Source organism: Hemicordylus capensis, chromosome 6, assembly GCF_027244095.1.
Source record: "Hemicordylus capensis ecotype Gifberg chromosome 6, rHemCap1.1.pri, whole genome shotgun sequence".
In the NCBI taxonomy this organism is placed as follows: Eukaryota; Metazoa; Chordata; class Lepidosauria; order Squamata; family Cordylidae; genus Hemicordylus; species Hemicordylus capensis.
The window spans coordinates 100,731,558-100,758,350 of record NC_069662.1 but is presented as its reverse complement, the minus strand read 5'-3'; the positions used below and the strand labels follow the sequence as shown (position 1 = coordinate 100,758,350).

Below are 26,793 nucleotides of genomic sequence, written 5' to 3'. Positions count from 1 at the left end.
CCATAATCGCCAGCCACAGTGGCCAATAGCCAGGGATTATGGGAGTTGTAGGCCAACATCTGCAGAAGGGCCGAAGTTGAGTAGCCCCGAGTAAGGCATGCGCACGTGCGTGCGCTCACACATTTTTTGACGTCCGCTCAGTTAATTTTAGATCCTGCTCAGGTTGAATCAGGAATCCCCATTCTGAATGCATGTGCACGCACACTGGCTTGATACTGCTGCCCAGAACAAAACTCATTCCGCACACAGATGAAATTTTTTTAGAGAGAACACTGAGTCAGACCATTGGTATTGGCTCGCTGCCATGGCCTCCCCTCAGCAGTGCTAGAAGGCCGCTATAGAAGGATCCCATTTGCAGACCGCCTATGCCCCTGTGGCTCAGGGCAGATTGAAACTACTGAGCATGTCCTCCTATACTGCTCGTTCTATAGAGACATTCGTGCCTCTCTCATTCTTCCACTGTGAAGCAAGTTCCCGGGATGTCCGAGACTAGGGGTTCTCAAACATGAGTCCCCAGATGTGGTTGGACTTCAACTCCCATAATCCTCCAGGCACAATGGCCAAAGACTATTGCAACTGGGGATTATGGGAACTGAAGTCCAGCCAGATCTAGGGACCCAAGTTTGAGAACCCTTGTCCGAGACGGTTCTACAGTTCCTTGCTACTCTCTGACTTTAAGCCTACCATAACTTATAGCATTGCCAGATACTGTGCGGCTGAGAGCGGCATCTGCCGGCGGATGACAAGCTCTGAGCCTTTTTAGTCCTGATGTGATTTTGTAATTACTCACACCTCCCCTTTTACTCCTTTCACTGATCTTAATGTTCAATATAATTTTTACTCTGACTTTTATAGCTCTATTATATTCTGTTTTAACTACTATTTTATGTCCCCTTTTAATATCTTTTATGCATTTTTATGACTTTTAAACATTATTATTATTTTATGCATTTACATTTTTAGTATTTTAGTACTTTTAGCTTTTTTAGCAATCACATTTTTAACACCCTCATACATTCTAAGTACTATTAGTTCTTTTAATGTTAATATGCATCATCACATATGTAACTACCTTCCATTGCCACTCTTATTTACTCGTATTCTCTAACATGTATTTTTATGCTGGTCTATGACTGTAATAAAGGATGATGAAGACCATTGGTCCATTTAGCTCCATATTGTCTCCACAGACTGGCAGCGGCTTTTCCAAGGTTGCAGGCAGAAGTCTATCTCAGCCCTGTCTTGGAGATGCCAGGGAGGGAACTTGGAATTTTCTGCTCTTCCCAGAGCAGCCCCATCCCCTAAGGGGAATATCTTACAGTGCTCACACATCCCCCATTCAGATGCAAACCAGGGTGGACCCTGTTTAGCAAAGGGGACAATTCAGGGGCTGAGCCACCATTGGGCGAACGGATTCTAAGAACCCGGGCCACCACCAATCAAGGGACACACACCCTGCGTATGATGTCAGACGCGGGGGGAGTTATTTCGGTCCCGAACTGAAATTTCGGAACCGAAATCAGCCCGTGCTGTGTTGGCAGCATGGCTGGAGTTGGCAGCATGGCTGCATTGGCAACACGGCTGGAATGGCTCTCCCTGCCTTTAAGGCAGGGAGAGTCGCTCCAGCCCACGCTGCCCAAAGCAAAGCGGGCTGATCTCTGTTCCAAACAGGATCACACAGCCCTGTTTGGGAGGGAGACCACGCCCCCGCGTCTGACGTCAGATGCAGGGGCTCGGCTAACCAGTCCCCTGCGTCTGACGTCAGATGTGGAGGGGCTGGGCCAGGGGGCTGCAGCGGCAGCCACACACAGGCCGCCGCCAGCCTCCCTACGCTTCTGGGACAATTAGTGCTGCTACCACAAGACCAGCTCTCCTCCCATATTTATTGTTTCTAATACTGGCCTTAGAAACAATACATGGGATACTTTTGCTCATTTTATGCTACACCTTTTCCTGTAATATCTTCTAATATCACTTAAGAGGGATTTCTGTCCTTTCCTCTCTTCCCTCCACCCCCACCCCCACCCTCCACCATGCTATGAAAAAGGGCCTAGCTAAGTGTAGAAGAAGAAGGTTAGTAGAAAGTCTAGGAAAACTAAAAGAGAAATTATCGGAACTATTGATGGTATTCAGTTCTAACTGTAAAACACTTTCCAAAGGTGTTGGCATGAAGCTAGTTCATCCTGTTTATTTCAGCTGCTTATATCTCCAGCTGAAACCAATAGAGTTTAAATGTGCTTAATTTGGGATGGATTATACCCCTGTTCACCATGAGAAATAGCATTATTGGATATTATTGCCATTCATTATTATCGTGAATTAAATATATATATTTTATTTCTATGCTATCGTGTATGGAAATCTAAATATTCTTTTAGATTTCCATACATTAAGCTTTGTCACCACTTATGCACCTTGTAATTATTTTATTTACTATATCGGAATGTTTAGGTATATCCCTCTACAAAGTAACCCTTTTGTTTCATTAGTATTAATACTCTTTTCCATCTTCATTAAGGTCTCCTTGTGAAATCTATTCTAGAAACTCTCTCAAAAGCTGCTAAATATCCAGGCAAAAGAAAAATGCTTATCTATTCTGCAGTGAGTATCTTTCTCTGAAAAACACTGGCTGAAACTCCCTGCATAGTTATTCTGCTCAAGAGGATCTAAGCAGTTAAAATCTGTACAGAGTTGCAGGTTTTATCAATGCAGTTCTGAAGTTTAAGATGCTGGGGTGGCATTCATTCTCTAGCATGGGGGAGAATGCCAAGTCCACATGTTGATGTGGTCATAAGGATGAAGTTGTGAAGGTGAACCAGTGTGCAAGGCTGCCACGTATCTCTATAGGCAACTGCGAAGGCTTTTTTTTAGCACAGAGATCAATGGAAAATTAGGAGAAAATGTAAGTTGGAAAGGGCTGGTCATGGAGCTCTGAAATCAGGCACAGTTGTACCACAGGATAGTGGTACTTTGTGTATCAAATTTGAAGTTAAATTGTCAATAGTTTGATTTTTAATTAAAACAATTTAGACATAGGGTATTTCACTTTTTTGTTGTTTCCCTGTTGAACTTTTAGAAAACTGCCATCTGGTGGCTGGTTGCAGCCTTGTGCAAGATCAACGAGGAAATAAAAAAACAAAAAAGTGAAACACCCTTCCTGTCTAAATTATTTCTTATTAAAAACCAATCTATTGCCCAATTGGCTTCAAATGTAATACCCAGAGTCCTACTATCCTGTGATACAACTGTGCCTGATTTCAGAGCTCCTTGGCCAGCCATTCCCACTTACTTCCCCGCCATTGACCTTTGTGTTTTCCATTGACCCTTGTGTTTAAAATAAATTTTTAAAAAACACCCTGTAGTTGACTATAGAGACACATGGCAGCCTTGTGCAAGACCCATGGCAAATTAATTTTTAAAAAATGAGTCAGGCTTTTCAGGAAGGAATAATTTTTAAAATTACAGAAAAATAAAAATGAATGAACGAAAGTTGGCTCCAGGGCACAGGAAATAAGTTAGCCCAGAGTGCTAACATGTCAGCAGACACTTGGCAAAGCTACACCTCCATCTCCTATTGATCCACTTTATTCGTGGGGTTCCTCCACACATCAGAATCCTACTCTGTGAAATGATGGAGTATCCCAGGAAAATGTTTTAGAAAGTGTACCTATTTTTGGACACAGATACTCCACATTAAGCTCCATTAGTAAAGATAAAAACTGAATAATTCCACTTGCTATATGAACAGTACCTTGCTGACTCAGTACTGAATTCAGGCTAAATCCCACCCTCGTATGAACACACCTCAAGCATCAGCGTGCAAAAGCGCTGTAAAAGCCCAATGCGGAAAAGCTCCAGATAGGGGCCAGACTCCTCATTATGCCCTTGTAGGAAAACACATTTTTTAAAATGCTCAAAGGAAGGTGGGTTCTGATCCTGAACAGGGCTTTTATTTACCTCTTAAGCACCTTTTATGGTTGCCATCTTTTTTTTTTCATCCCAAGGAGAACTTCTGTACTTTTAACAGCTGCATGATTTACAGGAATTCAAAAGGTGTTGCTTTTCATGGTATGGAAATTCAGGAATAAACATCATCTGCCAAATGCTTATAATTCAATAGTTAAACATAGGAGCCTTGCCAGAAAAATGAGGTGGCCCCAACTGTCTGTGTGTGTACACGCTCACGCACACACGTGACTTATTTCCTCTAGAGGGAGATGGGTGAAAGAATAGGATGACTTTATATCCACATGTAGCAAATAATATAAGTGGTTAGAACCAGTAATATCGCCAGTCCTACCTTGAGTAAATCAAGTTGTTTCCCCACCCTCTAGAACAGAGTTTATATATGTGAATTTTTTTGCAGCATGATACGACACTTGGTGCCCTCCAGATGGCACTCAACATTTACAATGAAAGACTGCCACCATATGCATCTTGCCAGATTTTTGAATTGCATAAAGAAGATAATGGGCAAGTATTTTATTGTGTTGTCAACAATCAACATCCCTTTGTTATCAAATGTCAATGTCCATTCATTGACACCTTGTATTAGTTCAGAGAGAAAAGTATCCTCAGCAATGCATCATTATTTTAATTACACACACACACTGTAACAACGTGGGAAAGCCAGTTAGGTCATTCACAATAATTGAGTTTTCAGTCACAAGGCATATTATTTATTTATTTATTTATTTATTATTTAACATATTTTTATACCGCCCAAAACACAAGTTCTCTGGGCAGTTTACAATATTATGTTGCTACCAGTGGTGCACCTAGGCAATCTGGGCGCCCGGACCACCCTGTCACGAGGGCCCTCCCACCGCAAGGCCCCCCCCCATCCACCACCACAAATCCTCCGTCCCGCTGCTGCTGTGAGGCTGAATCGCGGATACTCTAGCCACCATGTGCACAGCCAGGGGGTGGGGGATGTGGCAAGCAGTTCAACGTTCAACATTGAACCTGTTTGAACATCTCTACTAGTCTCCTGGGGGAATCCTGCAATGCACTGCACATGTCACACAGTGCATTGTGGGATATCTGATGTGTCCTGGCCTCCGGAGCTCCGCGCTGAGCCACACAGCATGGATTGTCTGGGAGTGTAATCAGCAACATTCCAGTGACCATCTGGGAGGAAGTTGGACCAGCCTTCTCCCCACCTCCCTGCACCCGCCCAGTTGTGTGAATGGCCCTAGCATCTATAAGGTTCTCACCTGTAACCAAAAAAACATTGGGCTGAGCCTCTCATCAGGTGAGCCTCACTGGGAAAAGAGCTCCAGAACTGGGGCACCACAACTATAAAAACTATCATGAGATTTATTTATTTATTTGAAGCATTTAATATACCGCCCACTCCAAAGACTCCGGGCGGTGAACAATGACATGTAGATAAGGTACAATTAAAAATTACAATCAAAAATCACATTAAAAATTGCAAACTAAAATAGATAGTGGAAAGGAAATAAAGTAAACTACAGGGCAAATGCCCGGCGGAAAAGAAAGGTCTTCTGTAAGGATTTAAAGACCGGTAAAGAGGGGGCTAGGAGATGCCACCTGTCTCCTCGCTGAGGGGATGATTTTAATAGCCAGGAAAGATAATGTGGAAGATAGTCCATAATGTACCCTAGTCCCAAGTGGCTTTAAAGTTTAAAACCAACACTTTGAATTGTGCTCAGAAAAAGACAGGAAGCTACTGCAGGTAACTTAGCTGCCATATTTTGTACTAACTACTACATGAAGGTCTGAAAGAGATGATGCAAAGTACAAAGCAACAAGTTGAAGTTAGTCTGTGGGTGGAAGAGGGGGGAAACTGATATCAAGATATTGGCCACAATTCAACATGGTAGTCTTGCAGATATAATTTCAGGTTTCTCCTCATCATTTGTTGCCACTCACTACAGTCAAGACTGAGATCCACTCAGAGGCGTAACTAGGGAAAATGGCGCCCGGGGCAAGCACTGAAATGGCGCGCCCCCCCGCCCTCCCAACATACTACATTATACTTAGGTTTTTCCTCACAAGCGCCCGCCGCCGCCGCCAAGCCAGGCCACTGACTGGCCGCCAGGCACCAGCAAAGCAAGGGGGGGGGGCGCGGGCAGCGCGGAAGGGACCGCTCATGCGGGAGGGGGTGCCAACGCGCTCCCTTGACTGCTGCAGTGCTGCTGCACTGAGCAGGAAACATTTGTATTAACAACAAAATTAAAAAAATTTTTTTTTTAATTTTTTTTTGTCATGGCGGCGCCCCCCACGTGACCAGAAAAGATGGCGCCCGGGGCACGTGCCCCCCCTGCCCCCCCTATAGTTGCGCCTCTGGATCCACTTATATCCATTTGAAGCTCTACATTGCATCCTCCAGGTTTAGTTGTTCTAGAACATATGTTGCTATCAAGTCCTCTAGATTTCAGTACAACATCTCTGAAAAGGAATCCTTGGATACGATCACCTAACTTTTCGCTTTGTTTTGCATCTTTTTGGGGGTTCCACAATCAGAAAACACACCATTCAGATGTATTTTCGGAACGAAACCTCAAAAGACCCGTATCCACTCACCCTGCCAGGCTGCTCTTTTGCTTGTCCAGTATCGATGTTTGCCGAGCTGGTTTCTCCTATCATAGTAGATGACTGGGCAAGAGAATGTGGGAATATGAAGAAAAAGAGAGGTAATATATGTTGTTCTTCACCACACAAGGCAATAAAAATGAGAGTGGCTGCAATGTATGTAAATGTTATGTATAAAATAGCATCTTGATCTTCATATTTATTAAGCCAAATTCTCTTCCAATGAGTAGGGCCAGTGCTGGGCATGAGCATCTCTGAGCAGCTGCTAAGGGTGCACTGCTGACCCCTGGGACCACCTCTGTACCCATAGCCTTTGTGCGGTAATGGCAGAATGACTCTCTTGGGGCCCACCAAAGTTGGAGGGGGCCCGTAGAGGACAATTTCAGAGTGTGTACCCTCTGAAATATGGAGCCAGCCTTGCTAATGAAAAAGTAGATTCAAGTGGTTTTCAGAACTGTCACTGACATTCTAAACCCAAACAAGACATTCGTTTTAAGCCATAGACTGGTAGGGGTGTGCACGGAACCGGCTGGTCCAGTTTGGTTCTAGTCCAGACCCAAACCGGACCAGGCCAGTTCGGTCTGGCACCCCCTTGAATCCCCCTCAGTTCTGTTTGGCCCGGTGTGGGGTGGGGGTTGTGAACATTAAAAATATATATATTAGCTTACCCCCTTCAGGGGAGTTGTTGGAGGCCCGTTCGGACCTTCTCCCTCCGGCGTTGTGGCCATTTTGGAGGCTGCCGCACCTGCACAATTGGTCTCTGCATAGCCCGAGCCACAAAGAGGCCAATTGCGCAGGCTCAGCGGCCCCCAAAATGGCCACCATGCCGGAGGGGGAAGGCCCAAACAAGCTGAAGAGCCAGTTGAACAGTTGGAGGCAGCAATAAGGGAGGCCGGTGGGGGGAGGGGGAACCTCCGAGGACCCCTCCCCGCCACCTCCAACAACTCCCCTGAAGGAGTTAAGTAAAAAAATATTTTCTTTAAAAAACCTGAGAACCTCCCACACAGTCGTGGGTGTTCAGGCCGGGGTCGGACCAAACAGGGAATGTTTGGGTTCAACCCCGAACCTTTGAACCGAACAGGTTCGACATCAAACTCTTTTGACGTCAAACCTATTTGCACATCTCTGGCAGCATCACATCACGCTAAATTAAGGTATCTTTCTCCAATGTATAGCAGCATACCAGAATGAGGTCTATCATACAAGAAACAGCTGGTTATTTTTAGGTGAAATATTCTTGGTTTTATGGGTTGGGTGTGTTGCTTTTTAAAGGTACGCTCTACTATTTGTTAAATGATAAATATTTGCAGGTTCATATAATATGGCTAACGCCTACTAATAAAAAACAGTTTAGGAGTTCTGTCCGTTTGTCAGTACTGCTGTATAACTACATTGCATGGCCTGGTCTCATCTGGGACCCCCCAGAGGTATTGCCAAGTCAAAGGTAGGCTGGTGCCAGTGATCAGAACCTTGGCTAGCTCCCAGTGGACAAGGCTGTACCTAGGAGGGTGTAGGGCTGGGAGCCCCGCTCAGCCACACTCCTCCTTCGCTGCCACCCCTTGCCCCCTGCCCTACTGGATACTTAGCAGGGCACTCCCCCACCACACTCCCAGTCAGCCTCTCAGTCAGCCATTGTTCCTCACTCCCTTCTCCCTGCTCTGTGGAATGAAATTAAATGAGTGCTTCTGAAGAGGAGAACTCCATAGTCACTTTAGGGTTAATTTAGCGCATAGTGCTAAAGAATTCCATCTCCTCCCTCCTCCTTTGAGCAGAGCGGTGATCGAACTTCCCAGCCCCATTGAGCTGGGTACTAAATGGGAGGCCTGTGTGCACCCTGGTTGTTTAGTATCCAGCTCACGCGGTGCTGGAAAGTTCAGCTGCCGCTCTCCTCTCTTAATCAGGGTACACGTGGGCCTCTCTGTTTCTCTAGTATCATCTTCAGTGAGGCTGGTAGACTCCTGCTACTGCTGGCTGAAGGATTGTGGTGTTTTCCTGAGCTGTGGATGGTTCATAGTGGAGGAAGCCTTGTAGTTAGTGGAGGAGACAAGACTACCTCCTCAGGCAATCACTAGCTTCTGGTACTCCTCCCATGGTAGCCTCTGGCAAGGCAGGTGTTTTGGGGCCCTCTTTGGGGATGGTCTGTGGCCCAGTCTTCCCCATCTTCTGAGACCTCAGGGTCCAAGTCCATGACAACGTGGTCCGTATATGCAACCAAGTGAGGTGGTACATTGCTGAGGGGCTTTACTTCTTCAGATAGCTGGTGGGGGGCTATCATTTTTGAGTGCTCCCCTGCCTGAATCCACAGAGTGGTCCCCTACCCTGCAAGCAGAACACTAGCACAGCCAGTAAAGGGCTAGTTCTCCTTCATGTGTTTTCTGTTTGCCTGGGGCTTTTCTGAAAAAGTAATAATTCCCACTTGCATACTGTAGTGGTATAGTCTATGCTACAACCTCAGCCTATCACAGTCATATGCATCATTTCTTCTATGATGGTGCACATAGGGTCTCCAGCAGGGGTGTAGCTAGGGGAGAGGGGGCCCATGTTCACCCCTCTCCCTGGTGGCCCCTCAGAGTGAGGGAGATAATGATGAAAATTAGGAGGAGTGGAGCTGGGGGACCCTCAGGAGCTGGGCCCCCCTGGCTTCTTTGAATTCATTCAATCAATTATAGCTACATCCCTGGTCCCCAGGGAGTTTTTCATTCAGACTCTGACCTATTTAGCTTAAAGGCTGCTGCATCATATGCCTTGAGACCATGCCTTGTCACCTCAACTCCTCCTTATGCTGCTGCATGTGTAAATCCAATCTATTGTGGAGCCAAAAGAGAGAGCTTTTCACAAAAAACTTTCTGCAGCAACAAAAGGTACCCCTGCTGCTTTTAATCCTATTTGGTGGGCTGTTGCAAAACAGAGCATTCAGTGCTCACCCATTCAGAGCAAGGCCAATGCTCAACCAAGAGCAGGGCCATCCTGTCCACTAGGCAGACCTAGAGGGGTTGCCTAGGATACCAATTCTTGGAGGGGAGGGCATAAACAGTGTCAGAATATAGCACTGCAAATTATTCTTCCTCGTGTATTGCACTCGTGAATTACTGCACAGTGGTGTAAGAATGTCATACGTAATACTGCACCCTGTTCCCCAAAGGGCCTGCAGAATCTACATCCCAGTCATCTTTGCTTATTAGACCTCAGCCCCCAATAAATTGCTAGTCTCATAAGCTGTACTCCCTTTTCAGTTCTGAAGTGTTAGAGCTTTGCCCCCATAATAGACTGGGAACTTTCTTCCACTATATCCTCAAATCAACACAGTTGATTTGCTGGTCATTCATTTCAATCAGTCATTTGGGGGTCTTTCACACAGGTTGGACATTTGACCCTGCAAGTGAGCAGCCTGCATGGCTCACATTAAAGTGGGGGCTTCATGCTTCTTGACTGGGCTGTGGGAGAGGGGGCGTCAAAATCAAATTTTGCCTAAGGCACCAAAACCTCCAGAGCCAATCCTGACCAGGAGGCATTGCCTTCACTCTGAATTAGCATTGTTTGCTGATTATCTTGCACTGTGATGTTATCCCATTCACTATGTGATTGGCTGAGAATCACCCACGTGGTCAACCCAGGAAGAAAATCCAACAATTAAAATAAAACGATATGGCCCTGAGGCAGCACCAGAGAAAGGAAACAATAGCAATAAAGATGTTTTAACCTACGTGTACTTTAAAGATGCTTTGGGAACCAGCCTCCCTGCCCAAACAGTACTTTCAGCTCTACAATCAAAATGGATGCACCGTCAACACAATCGTATATATATATAACCCCTATACATTTAAATGAGACTGCATGAATGGAGTATGCTCCGCCACAGTGGTTGGTAGATTTCACCCTGAGGTTCCAAACTGCCTTCATATGTGTGCATCAACCAGGCTGCGTGCAGATAACCAAGGTACAAATATCAGCTCTACTGCTGCCCGTCAGCTCCTTTGACCCCCCACTCCTCTTCTCAAGAAATTAACCTGCAGTATCTGGTTTTCTGACCAGGGCTATGCAATGTAGTCCTGGTAACTGAGTTGGAGAACAAAATATATACTCTGCATCTGCTCCTCATCCATCTAGGGCAGTGGTTCCCAAGCTGGGTTCCTCCAAATGTTGCTGAACTACAACTCCCATCACCCCCAGCTACAATTTATTCTGGCTGGGAATGCTGGGAGTTGTAGTTTAGCAACATCTGGAGAAACCCAGGTTGGGAACCATTGATCTAGGGAGACAATGGCAGCTGGTGCAGGCACCACCAAGGGGGCAGTGGGAGGCACCTTAAGTGTAAATTAGTAGGTGCTTATCTCCTGTACTGCCACACCTGAAAGCTTTTACCAGCAACCACACGCTGCCCAGCACCCACTGTGGCAGAGGATTGGCTCCACCACTCAGCTAGCAGAGGCCATTTGCATGGCCAGCAAATGGCCTCCACATGTGTGGAGGCCAGCTGAGTGGTGCAGTTGATCCTCCAGCTCAACGGGTGCTGGATGGTGCACTGCTGCTGGTAAGGGCTTTCATGTGCGCCATTATGGGAAGTAAGCACCTACTAATTTACACTTAAAGGCGCCTCTGCCACCTCACCAGTGGCGCCTGTACCAGCCGCCACTGTAGGGGGATACACATAGTAGAAGCTGCCTTCTGCATTTCTCATACCTGGATTGATGCCAATCCACACTTGACCCATTGCAAAGCTGTCTCAGTGCCTTTAATATGACCTTTCTGGGTTGTGGGGTACCACCTCAGCAGTTCATATGGATCAATATTTCACTATAGAGAGATCCCAAAGCCTATAAAATCAGAAAGATTAACAGAGTGTGACAACACAGAGATTTCTTTCAACCTCCAATATTGTCTTGTTTCTACAGGAAAATGTTCCAAAGAAGGCTGACCACATATTTATGTCTCCTATATCTGTGTGGAACTTGTAAGAAAAGGAAAAAACTGGAAAATAAAGAAACCATGAAGATGCCTAACTGAAAAGAAACAAGCCATCAAAGAAAAGAGAGCGTTCAGTACACCTTGTTATACTGTTATACTGCAGTGATGTAAACCCTAAAAGTAATTTTCATCATACCATGATCTTTGGCCAAATAGCACTCAGAGGTATAATGGATTAATCCCAAAGACAGAATTATCTGCCACAAGCTAGCCCATATTGTTAACTATATGTGCTATAGTTTAAAGAAAGCATTGTTTAAATTGGGCTTTGGATTCTATAAGGCCAATTAATGCTAGACACCTGGAACACCTAGCTAATCAATTTATTCTCCAACACGGTCTTACTTTAAAAAAAAAATTATTATATTGAGCATTCAAAATTATAAAAATGTCGAAGCTAGAAGCATATAGCTAAAATGCATGTGTACAAGCGAATGTTTGTAAATATAATTCAGCAGTTAGCAAGCCAATGATATATACATAGATATAAAAACCAAAATACATCCCCAAACATCCAGTGGCAGTACCAGAAAAAAGTATTGGCGGGGGGGCATAGAAAGGGCATGTGCAATTCAGGAGTGGTGATGGCAAGGTTTGTCCCATACATCAGACATTTGAGAGAGATAATGGTGGTATATTTCACATTAACCCTCCCATCACAAACAGAAGTGAACCCTTGAGGAACTGGTCTTTCCATATATTGATGCTCTTTATGTGTTGTGATTGGTGATAATAAAGAAAAACACACTGAGTAGGTGGAATGCATCTTTCCTTCAAGACACTATAGGCATCCAACACTGGGGGCAGGTGGGAGACAAGCTACTTGTCAGAGGGGACACTTGCTCCTCTGTGGGGCTGTCTATGTAATATTCATTCCAAACCTTTCTGGCTGCCGAACAGCTAGGTCTGGTGGTGTGCAGATTCCTCATCCCGTTAGGAATCTGTGCACAGCAGGGGTGCAGACCAAGAGAGAATTTGATGAGCAATTCCTCACCTAAATGTTTTGGGTGGAGAGAAAAGACACTTTGGGGGCAGAAGAGAAAATATTTTGGAAATTGAAGATATGGATGGTTAAATCTGGCAGGGGTGAAATGAAGGGAGGGAATTATTTGAATACTATGGCGAGATCTGCACGGAAAATGGTGTACAGAAACCTGCTTCTTCACATATGTGGTCTCTAGCTGGAATGGGGTCAGCGAGCGCCCATAGCTAAACTAAATGACTGGCACTCAGCTTGACAATGACTGTGTTCAGTGTTCTGCAAAGAACTCAGTATAACCAATATTGTACTGCTTGTGCCTGTTGCAGTATCATGCACCTAATCTCTATAAGTAATCACTTTCCAATGAGGGCAGTATGTTCATGCTGTTTAGGTAATGGTGCTATATTGTACTGTCATTCTCATTGAGTGGCCATGCTGTGCAAGCTTAATTTTTGGTATTTACTCTGGGCCATTGATTCCCATGCAACTACTCCTTCCATCTGAGGAACTCTGAACCTTCCTTGTAGACCTTGCAAGCAAAATGCTGAATCTCTTGCAACCACTTGTGACATGATGACAGGACTTGCCATGTGTTAAGACTTCTATCATTCAGTCTATGCAGGTTACCTTCTGTGGGCTTTCCTAATTGCCTTGAAATCCTGAACTTGACAAAAGTCAACTTGCCCAGTCTTCACATATTTTTATTATAGCTTAGACAAATTCACGGAGGACAGGATTATCAATGGCTACAAGTCTGGTGGCTATAGGTCATCTCTGGCCTCAGAGGCTGGAGATGTGTTCATAAAGAGGCAAGCTGTCTCTAAATACCAGTTGTAGGGGAGCAACAGCAAGAGATAGGGCATGCCCTCACCTCTTGCTTGTGGGCTTCAGAGGCATCTGGTGGAACACAGTGTAAAAGAGGATGCTGGACTGGATGGGCCTTAGGCCCAGGGTCTTATGTGCACATCACTAACCACCTATTTCTAATGGAGGTAACAGTTTCACATCACTAATGCCCTATTTCTAATGTAGGTAACAGTTTCTGCCCAAGAGGAAGAAATAAATAAAGTTGTGAGGGCAAACTCCCCTTTTAGTATCCATACACAAGAACTCAGTTGCACAGGTTTTCTTTTTACCTATTTGACTACATTGGAATAGCACTGAAAATGGCAATATGGCCTGTTCTTAGACTCCTGGCAGATCACACCTTCCATCACCCTCAAACACCCTCAAACACCGGAAAATTCAGCTCCTACCTTCCAGCCCTTAATAGCTTTGTATTAACTAAAAAGGCCTGAGCCAATCTGTGGTGGATGCAGGGGCATAATGATAGGGGGCAGGGGGGGCACATGCCCCCGGGCGCCACCTTGTTTGGTCACGTGGGGGCGCCAAAAAGTGCCCCGCCGATCCCCTGCCTTTGCCGAAATTTTTATTTTATTTTATTGTGATTGTGTGTGTGTGTGTGTGTGTGTGTGTGCAGCAGTCCACAAGGAGCAGTCCCCCTCCCACCCTGTCCCGGTCCCGGCGCGTCCCCCCCCCTCCATTGCTCATCTCCATTCTCCGCTGGCATTGGGCAGGGCAGGGCGTCGGTGTGCACCCTGCGCGCCAGCCAGCGAGCGGGGCTTGCTCCGCTTCCGCTGCTGCCGCCGCCACCACTGCTATTTTGCAATGCAATGCAAAGCCAGGGAAGGGCAAGGGCTGCATGCAAACTCCTGGTGCCGCCTGCTGCCTTTGCCTTTAGAACTCTGCCGCCCGCTCTTTCAGGCAAACTCTGTTGGGCTTCCTGCTGGGCTCCTTCATTTCTCTTCCTCTCCAAAGCGAGCCCTCTTCCTCCTCCCCTCCTCCTCCCCTCTGCTGCTGCCGCTGCTCTGGACAGAGCCGAAGGAGCCCGCCTCTCTTCCTTCCTCCTCTCCCTCCCTCCGCAAACGGCGGGGGGAGCGCGCCATCCTGCAGGAGGAAGGGAAGGAAGGAGGAGGGGGAAAGGCAGGACACGCCGCTCGCCTCGCCGCCCCAGCCCCGGGAAGCGGCGGCGCGATCTGATTATTGCAGACAGCTCACGCGGCTTGAGCGAGCACGGAGGCCTTCTGCTCCGGAAGAGAAGAGAGAGAGGAAGGAGCAGGCTTGCAATTGCAGCGAAGCCCGATTAAAACAGTTTTTCTTCCCAAACCTGCTTTCCCGCCGCGAACTACAACTCCCAGGAGCCCTTACAAGTCCGGTGGTGCGGGCCAGGCTGGGGGCGGGGCTGGGCGAGGCTCTGCATCCCTCTGCCCGAGAGTGCTGCTGTTGCCTCAGAGTTTGGGTAAGTTGTGGCGTTTGGCTAAGGAACAGGGAATTTGGATTCAGACCTTGGGTTGGTGAGGCAAGCTGCATTGTCATTAAAGGACAGGTTCTTTTGCTATCTTGATTGAGGTTTCTCTGTGTGTGCTTTTCCCTCGTCTTAGTGGTTTAATTGGTTGCAGCACCTACTTTCCTTTGCAGCTTCTGCACAGTGTGTGCATATAGATCTAAAGAGATGATTGCAAGGGAGTGACTGTGAGTGAACCTGCTATTTGTCCCTAGGGCAATGAAGGCAAAGAGCTTTCCTGCTTGCCTCCAGGGCCTCCCCAATGGCACCTTAAGCCTTGCATCTATGATAGTGTGAGGGTGATATGGCTTAATCCAACCCAGGTTGTTCTGGTTCCCTGTAGAGCAAAGGGGGCTAGAGTACGAGATTTAAAGAGTTGAAGGAGTGGAAGAAACGGAACCCTTTCCTCTCCCATACTTCCCCCACTCCCAACTTCTCTCCAGTAGTTTTTCTCTTGGAAGGGATAACCTCATGGACTCCCAGTGAGAGAAAAGTAGCTGGAGAGAAACACTTTAGGTGAGAATACGGGTTGGAAAAGTGTTCATTTGCCTGCCTATGCTGTACTCTAAAATCTCTCCCCTGCCCCAAGCACTTATAGTGCACTGGTTGCACCCCAGTTGTGCGAGACACAGGTTTGCCATCATTGTATCTAGTGTGGCCCTCTGAAACAGACAAGCTGGGAAATTAATTCAAGCTGTGTTCAAACGAGAGCTTTCCAGAGTACAGAATGTGCACTGTACTGCTGTCATTGCCATAGGTCCATTTTTTCTGTCTCGTGACTGTGATGGTCTCTGCTCAAAATGAGTTTTCAAGTTTCTGTAGTGTGTCAGCCAGTAAATTGGAAAGAAAATAGTGAAAAGCCAAATTGAACTCCCAGTAGTGTGGCTGACCTTACTGCAGTACCTTTGTACCTTTTATGTATGTGTATCTTTTTGATATAGCTATTGAATACCTATTGTATAGTTCCTGTGATGAGTACTGCATTATCTCTGCCTCCACTCCCAACCAGCTACAGAGGCTTCTTGGAAAGTTGGTAGCCCTGGCGTGGCTTGTTGTGCTATCAAGTTGGTTTTGACTCCTGGCACCCACAGAACCCTGTGGTTTTCTTTGGTAGAATACAGGAGCGGTTTACCATTGCCTCCTTCCACGTAGTATGAAATGTTGCCTTTCAGCATCTTCATATATCACTGCTGCCCGATATAGGTGTTTCCATTCGAACCTGCAACCTTTTGCTCCCTAGGCAAGTTACTTCCCTGCTGTGCCATTAGGTGTGGCTTGTATTCCTTGTAAATCTAGGAGCAGGCAGGTGTGTGTGTGTGTGTGTGTGTGTGTGTGTGTGTGTGTGTGTAGGATCTTGATTATGGAAGGTGGCTGAGTGTCAGGATGGGACAGGTGTCTTGTGTGTGTGCTGCAGTAGTATTTAGGAACATAGGAAGCTGCCATATACTGAGTCAGACCTTTGGTCTATCTAGCTCAGTATTGTCTACCCAGTCTGGCAGCAGCTTCTCCAAGGTTGCAGGCAGGAGTCTCTTGCAGCCCTATCTTGGAGATGCTGCCATGGAGGGAACTTTGGACCTAGATGCTCTTCCCAGAGTGGCTCCATCTCCTGAGGGGAATATCTTCCAGTGCTCACACTTCTAGTCTCCCATTCAAATGCAAACCAGGGTGGACCCTGCTTAGCTAAGGGGGCAGCGGGGGGGGCGCAATTTCAGTGCTTGCCCCGGGCGCCGTTTTCCCTAGTTACACCTCTGGGTGGATGCCTATGCCCCAGGCAATCAGTGCCCATATCCAATGGAACTTTGGACTCCCAACATTGAAATGGTCAATGTTTTGCTAAGGTTTGTGTAACTAATGGTGTGTTGACTGTCTGCTGTTGCACTTCATGTACCTAAACTTTGTAGCGTTCTCTTTTTATGAACACAACATACAACTAGAGAGCTGATGACATTGTACTGTATAAAAGTCTCTGTTGACTGACCATGTTATGGAACTTTGTGATTAGTCTTGCCCACTTATTCGTACCACAGGCGCTCTTACCCCTGGACTTCAGGGCCGAGGCCCAGGGACTCCACACCCCCTGGGGCCCCCCCAATCCTCTTTAGTCTGTTTTGGGTAGTGTGGTTTGTGCCTTCAAGAACCAACATGTTAAAAAAATGATGCTTAACTTGCAGTGGAGGTGGGGTTGGGTGGCACTCCAAAGGCTTTTAGGTCCAAGGCTCCAAAATTACCTAGGTGCACCTCTGATTCGTACACAGATACTATGAATGCCCATGAGAATCTATGTCCACATGGAATATCTTAAAATAAGCAATACATTCTTAACAGCTTCCATGGAAAGAGAGGAGCAGCATAGACCAGACCAGGGGTTCCCAGCAGGGGGTATTACTGCCCATAGGGGTACTTGACGGGTTCCCAGGGGTTATTCAGAGCCCTTCTGCCTCTCTATACTGCAGCTGTCCTATTTGAAGCCTATATGTCCTCAGAGATGTGTCTGCTGCAGAAGGGGAGGGAGAAGGGTGTTCTCTGCTCCTGATGGGCTGGCTACATGCTGAAGCTCAGAATAACCCTCCCCTAAGCCTGACTGGCAGGCTTCAGAAAATTATCACTGAGTACTCCCATTGAAATTAATGGGACAAGTAAACTTGTCCCGTTAATTTTAATAAGACTGCTTAAAAGTAAGGTAGCGTAGGTGTGAGCCAGTGACTGTAGTAGCCTGACTACCTAAATTAACTTAGGGAGAAGGCTACTTATATGTAACACTTAAATTTATGTTTTTATGTATATAGACACACGTACAAATTTAAATGTTACAATTATGAGATGAGCTGTTTAAATCACTAGCTTACATCTAGTTAAGTTACTCATAAGCAGTTTTATTGAAATTAATGGGACAAATGTTAATTTCAGTGGGAGTACTCATGAGTAACTGTCGGGGCTTCCCACCAGCTGCGGGGGGCCCCTGAGTACTCACCTGGCCATGGGGTTGAGAAGAGGGAGGCAGTACAGCTCCTGGGTACAGGCAAAGCCAGCTGAGAACTTACACGGTTGCCAGGGAGAATCAGGACACCCAGGAACCCACAGACCATGGATGGGCCAGCATGGCTCAGCAGGTTGCCGCCTGGCACCTGGTTGCCGAAGAAGAGAAGGCAGGGCCTCAACAGCTCGCAAGACAGGCAACAGCTGAAGGAGGGAGGATGCAGGCAGCTGCAGAGTGCGGAGTCAGGAGAGGGTGGTTGGGATTGCCCTGATTTTAGGGCTTTATTTAAGGTTTGGATGATAAGGGATAAGGAGGTCTGGAGAGATGGGAGTGACTTGGACCTAGAAACTCCTGGTGAGGAGCAGTCTGACCCCTCTCCCTGACAGCTGGTGGAGGAATAGGGTGACCCCCAGTGACTTTCTTACATACAGACAACAATGAAAGCAAACCACCTATTGACAATGTAGAATCAAAACATGTTCATAGGAGGCAGCACATGTATCATCAATCAGAAAAGTGCACAGAATCAATGGATCTGAATCCCTGATTTCAACTAAGAGATTGTTTGGTAGCTGCCATTAGGGATGTGCACGAACCGGTTCGGAGGCCCTTTTACGGGCCTTCGAAACGGTTCAAACCCTGGCCAGCTTGAAAGTTTGACGACAGCAGGGGATGGCTTTAAGGACGAGGGAGGATGCACTCCCCCCGCCGCCTTGTTTTCCCCACTGGCACACGATTCCCTAAAAGCCCGTTGGAGTGGCAGTGTACCTCCCTGCCATCCCATTCCAACGTTAACCAGATGTAACTAGAAGTAGTAGCTGTGACTGTGTGCGTCACGCATGCCCTCATCCAACGCGCATAAGCACAAGTGCAATGTGCATGTGTGTGATGCCCGCAGTCACAGCTACTACTTCTGGTTACATCCGGTCAACGTTGGAACAGGGCAGCAGAGAGGTACACTGCCGCCTTGAGAGGCTTTTAGGGAATCATGCACCGGTGGGGGAAACATGGGGGGGGGGTAAGTGCTAGGGGTGTGCAATTTGGATTTTCGGTGTTTCGGCAAGGACCTGAGACGAAACACCCCCGTTCTGTTCTGTGGCCGAATATGGCCCTCCCGAATAACCCCCCGATTCGGTCTGGACCCAAATTTATCCAAATTGATTTGGGGCAAAAAAGCGGGTCCCAGGGGCAAAATAGTGGGGTGGGGTGGTAGTGCCCAATGGGTGGAGGCTACCACCCAAATTTCAGGGGGATTGGTCAAAGGGCTGATTTTTGGTGAATTTTTGAAGTTTTAGTGTCTTTGGGGCAGATATGGGGCATAACGTGTGATCTGGGTCAAAAGAGTGGGGTGGGGTGGTAGTGCCTAATGGGTGGAGGTTACCACCCCAATTGCAGAGGGATTGGGCAGAGGGCTGATTTTTGGTGAATTTGCATCTTAGCTCCCTTCCTATTCAACTTTTATGTGAACAGTTTAATCCAGCAGCTGCAAGGTTCGGACATACATGCACCTAAACTGGCAGACAAACATCTCCCTATACTCATGTATGCCGATGATGCTGTAATTCTATCACAAACTAGAATAGGTTTAAAAAGAGCTTTGGGTGTTTTAGTAAGCCATTGCAAGAAGGAACAATTAGTACTAAATTATTCTAAGACAAAAATTCTTCGCTTTAGTTCTAAACATCAGAATTTTAACTGGTCAATTGAAGATCACAATGTAGCCCAAGTAAAGCAAATCAAATACCTTGGGGTAGTGTTTCAATTCAACGGCTATAAAACGGGCCATATTAGATCGGTAGTTGATACGGCCAAACGCAGTATTATAGCCATTCTGAAATTCTTCTGGTCCCAAGGAGGGAACTACCTTCCTGCTGCCATTAAACTTTATAAGGCCAAAGTGATTCCCCAACTCCTTTACGGGACACAATTGGGACCGTACACCAACTTTAAAGATTTGGAAAAAATTCAAACCAGTTTCTTAAGAACTATATTTGGTGTACCCAACTGCGTTTCCAATTCGGTGATACGCATGGAGGCAGGCATACTGAAATTGGAAACCAGGGCTTGGCTCCTAAGGATATTTTATTGGCTTAAACTTCATCTGCATCTGTCAGGGCTAATTTCAAAGCTTCTTGGGGCTGAGCCTCGGGCATCTTGGTCTAACAAAACAATAGATAAACTTTGCCAATGCGGCCTCTCACCCACTCTATTATTAGAGAGCGGTGAGAACACAGCCCGCAGTCTAGTACGACAGAGATTGGTCGATATAGACATCAAGGAAGAGAAGTCTTGTTTACCATCTTTTTATAAACAAGTATATGCTAAGACAGATCTTGTTCCAGCAATGTATTTATTTACGATCACTTTGAGTAAATTTAGATGGGCCTTCTCCAGGGCTAGGTTCAATGCTTTCCCATCTGCACTGCTGTATGGGAGGTATTTGAAGCTATTATATGAAGAACGGAAATGCCCCTGTGGAGAGGCAATTGAAACCATGGCCCACATACTTTTGAAGTGCTCAGTATATCAAAACTTGAGATCTCAATTAATCAGCCCACTGTTATAAATGATATGAGGGAACAACCTGAGGATCTTGTTGTTGCATATTTGTTAGCAGATAATGATGCAACTATTTCATACGTTGTGGCTAAATTTTGTTATGTGGTCACCAGATTAAGAACTTCAAAAGAATAGAATACAACTTTGGGTTCCTTACTGTTAATTTTAAATTATGCCCATACACTTACGCCTTACCAATGCCGTTATTTTATTTTTACGTGTAATTATTATTAATCAAAAGCTGCTAGCCATTTATGTGTAACTGACTTTCTATTAATATTTTTCCTTTTAATTATGTAAAGATTTTTATTTCTTTTTTGGTCAAAGACCGTAAATAAAGTATGATGATGGTGAATTTCTGAAGTTTACACGTCTTTAAGGTTAGGGTTAGGGTTTCTAACCCATGGGGGTACAGGGTTCTGTTGTTTCAGAGGTTTTCTGAGTGTGGATTCTATGATAGCAAATTAGAGTGGATTCATGGTGTCTCATTGAAAATCTCATTTGCTATCACAGAATCCACACTCAGAAAACCTCTGAAACAACAGAACCCATGGGGGTGGTTGGCACCCTATGTGCACTACACCACCACTCGCTCTGGGCCACCCCAGCACCCCCTAAGTGCACTTATGGGGCTGATGAAAGCTCCATTATAACTTCTTATGAGGAAAAACCTTAAAGATGCAAAAACTTCAACAATTAACCAAAAATCAGCCCTCTGCCCAAATCCTTTGAAAAAATTCAGGTAGCTTCCTTGCCCCAACCCAGCACTACCACCAACTCCACCCCACTCTAGGACACCCCTTTTCCCCCGACGTGAAGCGATACACCCTTCACAGGGAAAACCTTAAAGATGCATAAACTTCAGAAATTCACCAAAAATCAGCCCTCTGCCCAATCACTCTGCAATTGGGGTGGTAGCCTCCACCCATTAGGCACTACCACCCCACCCCACCCTTTTGGCACAGATCCAACATTATGCCCCTATCTGCCCCAAAGACACTAAAACTTCAGAAATTCACCAAAAATCAGCCCTTTGCCCAATCCCTCTGCAATTGGGGGGTAACCTCCACCCATTAGGCACTACCACCCCACCCCACTATTTTGCCCCTGGCACCCAAAATTCGAGCAGACGTCACATCCAACCTTTTTGCATTGAAGTCAATGGGATGCAAAAAGGTGGGGAATTCAAATAGATGTCATAGCTCAAAACGGAGGGGGGGAAAGAAGGCAACAAAATGGAGGTCCGAATCACCAGAATTTTTGGGCCTGAAATTTGGGTGATTCAGCTCGTGCCCGAAATTTCGCGGATCTTTTCGTGGGTGATTCGGTTCGGCCCCAAATCACCTGAAATTTGCTGTTTCGGGCACAGATCGTTCTGTGCCCGAAACGTTTTGCACATCCCTAGTAAGTGCATCCTCCCCTGCCCTTAAAACCATCCCCCCCACTGTCAAACCAGCACCTGCCAGTTCTGTGCACAGCCCTAGCTGCCATTACATACAATTGTAGTAGCCCGGAAAGGGGAATGAAAAAATCAGAAGACTGACCAGTGATTCCCCTGGGCACTGTGGACCACTGAATATTCATTTTTCTCTGTTCATAATCCAGGAGGAATCAGAAGAATTTGGCACAGTATAGAAGTATTGTTCCTGTTCTTGTGAATGAAGTGTCTGGCAAGATAACAATAGGAGTTACTCTTAAAGTAATTCTTCTGAAGAAGCCAAGTTTAAGTATTTATTTTATCAAAGTTTCCCAGAATGTTTTTAAGCAAGTATAGATATAGATATAGATATAGATATAGATATAGATATAGATATAGATATAGATATAGATATAGATATAGATATAGATATAGATATAGATATAGATATAGAGATTCGCAAACAATTCCTTACAGTCAACACTTCTTCAATCTGATCAATGTGGGGCACGCAGTCTTTGTGGGGTATAACCAATACAGTGCTTATTAAATTTTATCATCATCATCAGGGGCGGCGCCACCGTTGGGCCAACAGGTTCAAAGAACCCGGGCAGCACCCAATCAGGGGCCGAACCCGATCAGGAGCCTTTTAAAGGCAGGGAGAGTCGCTCTGGCCTTCGCTGCCCAAAGCAGAGCGGGCCGATCTCCTTTCCAAATGGGTCCGTGCAGCCCCGTTTGGGAGGGAGAACACACTCCTGTGCCGGACATCAGATGTGGGGGTGTGGCTAGCTGGCCCACTGAGTCTGACATCAGACATGGGGGCGGGGCCAGAGGGCCATAGTGGTAGCTGAACACAGGCTGCCACCTGCCTCCCTCTGCTCCTGCTTATGTGATTAGCACTTAGGGATGTGCGGTTCGGTCCGGATCCGGACCGGTTTGTCCCAAACCGGTCCGGATCCGGCGGCTCGATCCCGGACCGAATCGGGCCCTTCCAGGACCGAGCCGGACCGAATTCGAGCCGGTTCAGTACCGAACCGGCTCGGGTTTCCCGAACCGGTTCGGGAATGAAATTGAGTCTCTGAGTGTCTCTTTAAAGTTCCAAGTGTGTCCTCCATTTTGTGTCTCCTTCCCAAAACTTTTGCTCCTCCTTGCATCCATTTTGTGATGCTATTTCCAGGCATTGTATTGGCTGCGCTATTGATCCTTGATTGGCCAGAATGAGTCCTTTGGTCTGGTAGGCTGCTTGGCTGTTGCACTGTTGAGAGCTGGCACCCTGTTGGCCGTGGGGGGAGTGCAAAGGTGGGGGCTCCCAAAGGAGGGAATTTCAAACCTATATAAACCCAAGCCTCTTCTCTGGAAACTTCTCTTGGCTGCAGTTGTGGGATCATCTCTGAGACCTGCTTGCCCTTTGCTGGCTGCTCTGGTGTCTCTGTGAGTCCTCCCTGACTGTGTCCTGTGTCTCTCTGTGTGTGCTCTAATCCTTTGTCCACCAGCCCTTTGTGACTCTCTGTGTGTCTCCTCTCTCTGTCTGTCTCTTGTCTGTATACTGTGTGTTACTTCACTTTACTTTCTTCTTAATTTCCCCCAATTTTCCCTGTTCCTTGTCTGTCTGCTTTTCTCCCCCCCTCCCCCCCTTTCCCTTCTCATCCTTTGGGCCTACCCTCCCCCTCCCCCACTCCCACCCACTGCATCCTCATTGCTTTAAAACTTCTTCCATTAATTATTGCTCTTTGTCCTGCCTTGTTTTTGTCCAACTTTTTGATTTTCACATTGCATTGCATTGGTTTCATTTATATATTGCTTGCTGGTTTTGCTTAAATTGTACCATTTTGTTTGTTTCTGCTGACTGCTGCTGCCCTGCGAGTTGGTTCCCTGAATCCCTCCCCCCCACCCCCAGAGGATTCTGTTGTTGTTTCTTGTTGTCCCATATAATCAGTTTTGGTTCCCTGCTCCCAACTTGCCCCTCCAAGTCCAACCACACCCCACCCCAACCCCACCCCATCCAGCCTTCTCCCAAGTTTGCTGCTGCCAAACAGAGTCCAGTTTTCTTTGCTTGCAGTTCCACTTATTCATTTGCTATTATTAATTTGCAGCAATTGTGGTTTCATTGTCTCTGTTCACTTAGTGGCCCCCCTCAGAGTCTGTGTTTGGTTCCCCCTCCCCACCCCCCCACCCCCAAGTTTTTTCTGCTGGTTAGAGTCTTTCTTTTCATTTTTTTTTTAAACTTCTGGCTTGTGTTCTCTTGATATATATTGCTTTATATATTTTGCTACCCTCCTCCTCCTCCTCCCCCCCCACCTGCCCCCCCCACCCTCCCTCCTCCCAGACCCTAGCCCAGGCCCAGCTCCTCCCCCAACCACCCCATCCAGCCTAATCGCTGCTGCTGCCCGAGTTGTTCCAGTTTCTCCTTTGCTGTTTGTTGTTGCCCCCTCCCCTTCCCCCAACACCCCTCTGCCACACACTAGCCCCCAACCACACACACCCTCTCTGCTCCCCCCACCCCACCTCTTTTTCTCCTTGCCCCTGACTCTCTCCACTTACCCCAGGCCCCCTGCCACACACTAGCCCCCAACCACACACACCCTCTCTGCTCCCCCCACCCCACCTCTTTTTCTCCTTGCCCCTGACTCTCTCCACTTACCCCAGGCCCCCTACCACACACTAGCCCCCAACCACACACACCCTCTCTGCTCCCCCCACCCCACCTCTTTTTCTCCTTGCCCCTGACTCTCTCCACTTACCCCAGGCCCCCTGCCACACACTAGCCCCCAACCACACACACCCTCTCTGCTCCCCCCACCCCACCTCTTTTTTCTCCTTGCCCCTGACTCTCTCCACTTACCCCAGGCCCCCTGCCACACACTAGCCCCCAACCACACACACCCTCTCTGCTCCCCCCACCCCACCTCTTTTTCTCCTTGCCCCTGACTCTCTCCACTTACCCCAGGCCCCCTGCCACACACTAGCCCCCAACCACACACACCCTCTCTGCTCCCCCCACCCCACCTCTTTTTTCTCCTTGCCCCTGACTCTCTCCACTTACCCCAGGCCCCCTGCCACACACTAGCCCCCAACCACACACACCCTCTCTGCTCCCCCCACCCCACCTCTTTTTCTCCTTGCCCCTGACTCTCTCCACTTACCCCAGGCCCCCTGCCACACACTAGCCCCCAACCACACACACCCTCTCTGCTCCCCCCACCTCTTTGGACCGCTGCTACTGCTGTGTCCTCCCCCCACACCTGAATCCCCCCTCCCTGCTGCGCTGCGCTTCTCCTCTCTCCTCTTTCTCTCTATCATCTCTCTTTCTCCTCTCTCTCTCTTTCTTTTCTCTCTCTCTCCTCTCTTTCTCTTTGTCCCTGCCCCCCCTCTCTTTTCTCTCTCTCTTAGTCTTTTCTCTCTCTGCTCCCCTTCACTTTCCACCTCCTCTCCCACAGCTGCAGCCGCACAGAGTAGCCTACCCACCTGGCGGCTGCCATCGGTTTTTTTTTTTTCCTTTTATAGTTTTTGGTTGATTTTGTCTCTGCTTGGGGGTGAGTTGAGCGACACAAATAGTGTTGTCTCCTCACTTCTGCCCCTCCATCGTTGTTGAACTACCCCGGTTGCCTGTGTGCCTCGTGCGGCCGCCCTGCTGTGTCCCAGCCCAGGGTGGCTGGCTGGCGGCGGCGAATCCGTGACCAGCAGTGAGCAGCAGGAGAAGGACGGGAAGAAGAGGGGTTAGTGCGTGTGCGATTGTGCACCTTTTGTTGCCCCTTTCTCTCCCTAGCTGGCGGTTTTAAATAGGGACACCCCTATTCTGAAATGCATTTGGGTGTGGGGAGGAGGGAGGGAACCTTGGAGAGGAGATGTACTGTTGTAACTTGTGTCTTCATGCCCATGCCCAATAAAGAAATTGCTGCTGTGTGTTGCGTTGCATTGCATGCGTCTTGCAGGTGGTTTTTGAACAGGTGCCTTCCAGAGTGCTTCCTTGCCTCTGGGGCAGTCTGAGTGGGGTCCAGGGTTCTGATGCGATGCTGCCACTACATGCTGGGCCCATGCCATGCCAGAGTGCTTCCTTGCCTCTGGGGCAGTCTGAGTGGGGTCCTGTCTGGGCTCTGATGCTGCCACTACATGCTGGGCCAATACACACGTATGATGATGATCATGATGTTCACTCCATGAGGCTGCCATCAAGTGTTTGCTGCTGCTTGCTTGCCATGGCATTGGGCAGGCAGAGTCACAGAGTGGGTGGGTTCAACCTCTGTGTTGGTGTGACTGGGTTCTGGTTTTGGTTGTGTGCAATTTAGAGTCACTAAATAGGCTGCATTGAGTTTGATGCTCCCCCCACAGGAGCATTACTTGAGAACCACCCCCCAGAACCCACACTTTGTGTTCCAGTTCACTAAATAAGGGTTTCCTCCTTTGATCTGCAGGTTCCCAAGCGTTGACTGCATCCCTCCCCCACCCCCGGTAGGTGCTGTGCCCTCCCCCCATCCACTCTCCCCCCCAAAAAAAGCTAAAAACTTGCCACCCACACCACAACTACTCCACCCAACTGCCCGTGCCACCCTCCCACACCGGGGTTCCACCCTTTAACCCCCTATTTTTGAAAAAAAAACACCCTCCCAGACCCATATCCCCAATTGGCTTGGTGGTTGACTCCCAAATTCAAAAAGGACACCCTCCCCCTCACTTCGATTGGCTCCCCCCCCCATATCAAAAAGTCTTCCTTTCCCCCCAATTGGCTTCCTTTTTTTAAAACAAACTTCCCCCCCGCCGCCTCCAAATCAGCTGCCTTTTTTTTGGCCCCTAAGCCCCTCCAAATTATTTTTTTGACCCTGTCTGGCCTTCCTCCTAAAGTCTCCCTCCTTCTGACCTAGCAGCATGTCTGAGCGCCGTGTGGCGGGCAGGGCTCGCTCAAGGCTGGCAGGCAGAGGTGGGAGAGGCCAGGTGCGGGGTGCGCCTGCGGCACGGGGAGGGAGAGGACGCGGGGAGCCTGAGGACACCCC

At 47.5% G+C, this 26,793-nt stretch overlaps 2 protein-coding genes across 3 annotated transcripts in view; both read left to right on the top strand.

Annotated features, from left to right (window-relative positions):
- LOC128331356 (prostatic acid phosphatase-like) overlaps nt 1-4,555 on the top strand; it is a 45,662-nt gene extending 41,107 nt beyond the window's left edge. Inside the window, exons 8-9 of the mRNA XM_053264699.1 lie at nt 2,519-2,601; nt 4,367-4,555. Coding sequence (XP_053120674.1) covers nt 2,519-2,601; nt 4,367-4,555 — 272 coding nt within the window. The remainder of the gene's footprint in view (nt 1-2,518; nt 2,602-4,366) is intronic.
- Nucleotides 4,556-14,653: 10,098 nt separating this feature from the next.
- The window catches only part of LOC128330402 (prostatic acid phosphatase-like), a 47,066-nt gene continuing 34,926 nt past the window's right edge, over nt 14,654-26,793 (top strand). The window contains exon 1 of one of the 2 annotated variants that reach the window (XM_053263231.1): nt 14,654-14,807. The gene's annotated coding sequence lies outside the window, so the exon portion shown is untranslated. The remainder of the gene's footprint in view (nt 14,808-26,793) is intronic. The other variant, XM_053263229.1, reaches the window with a different exon arrangement.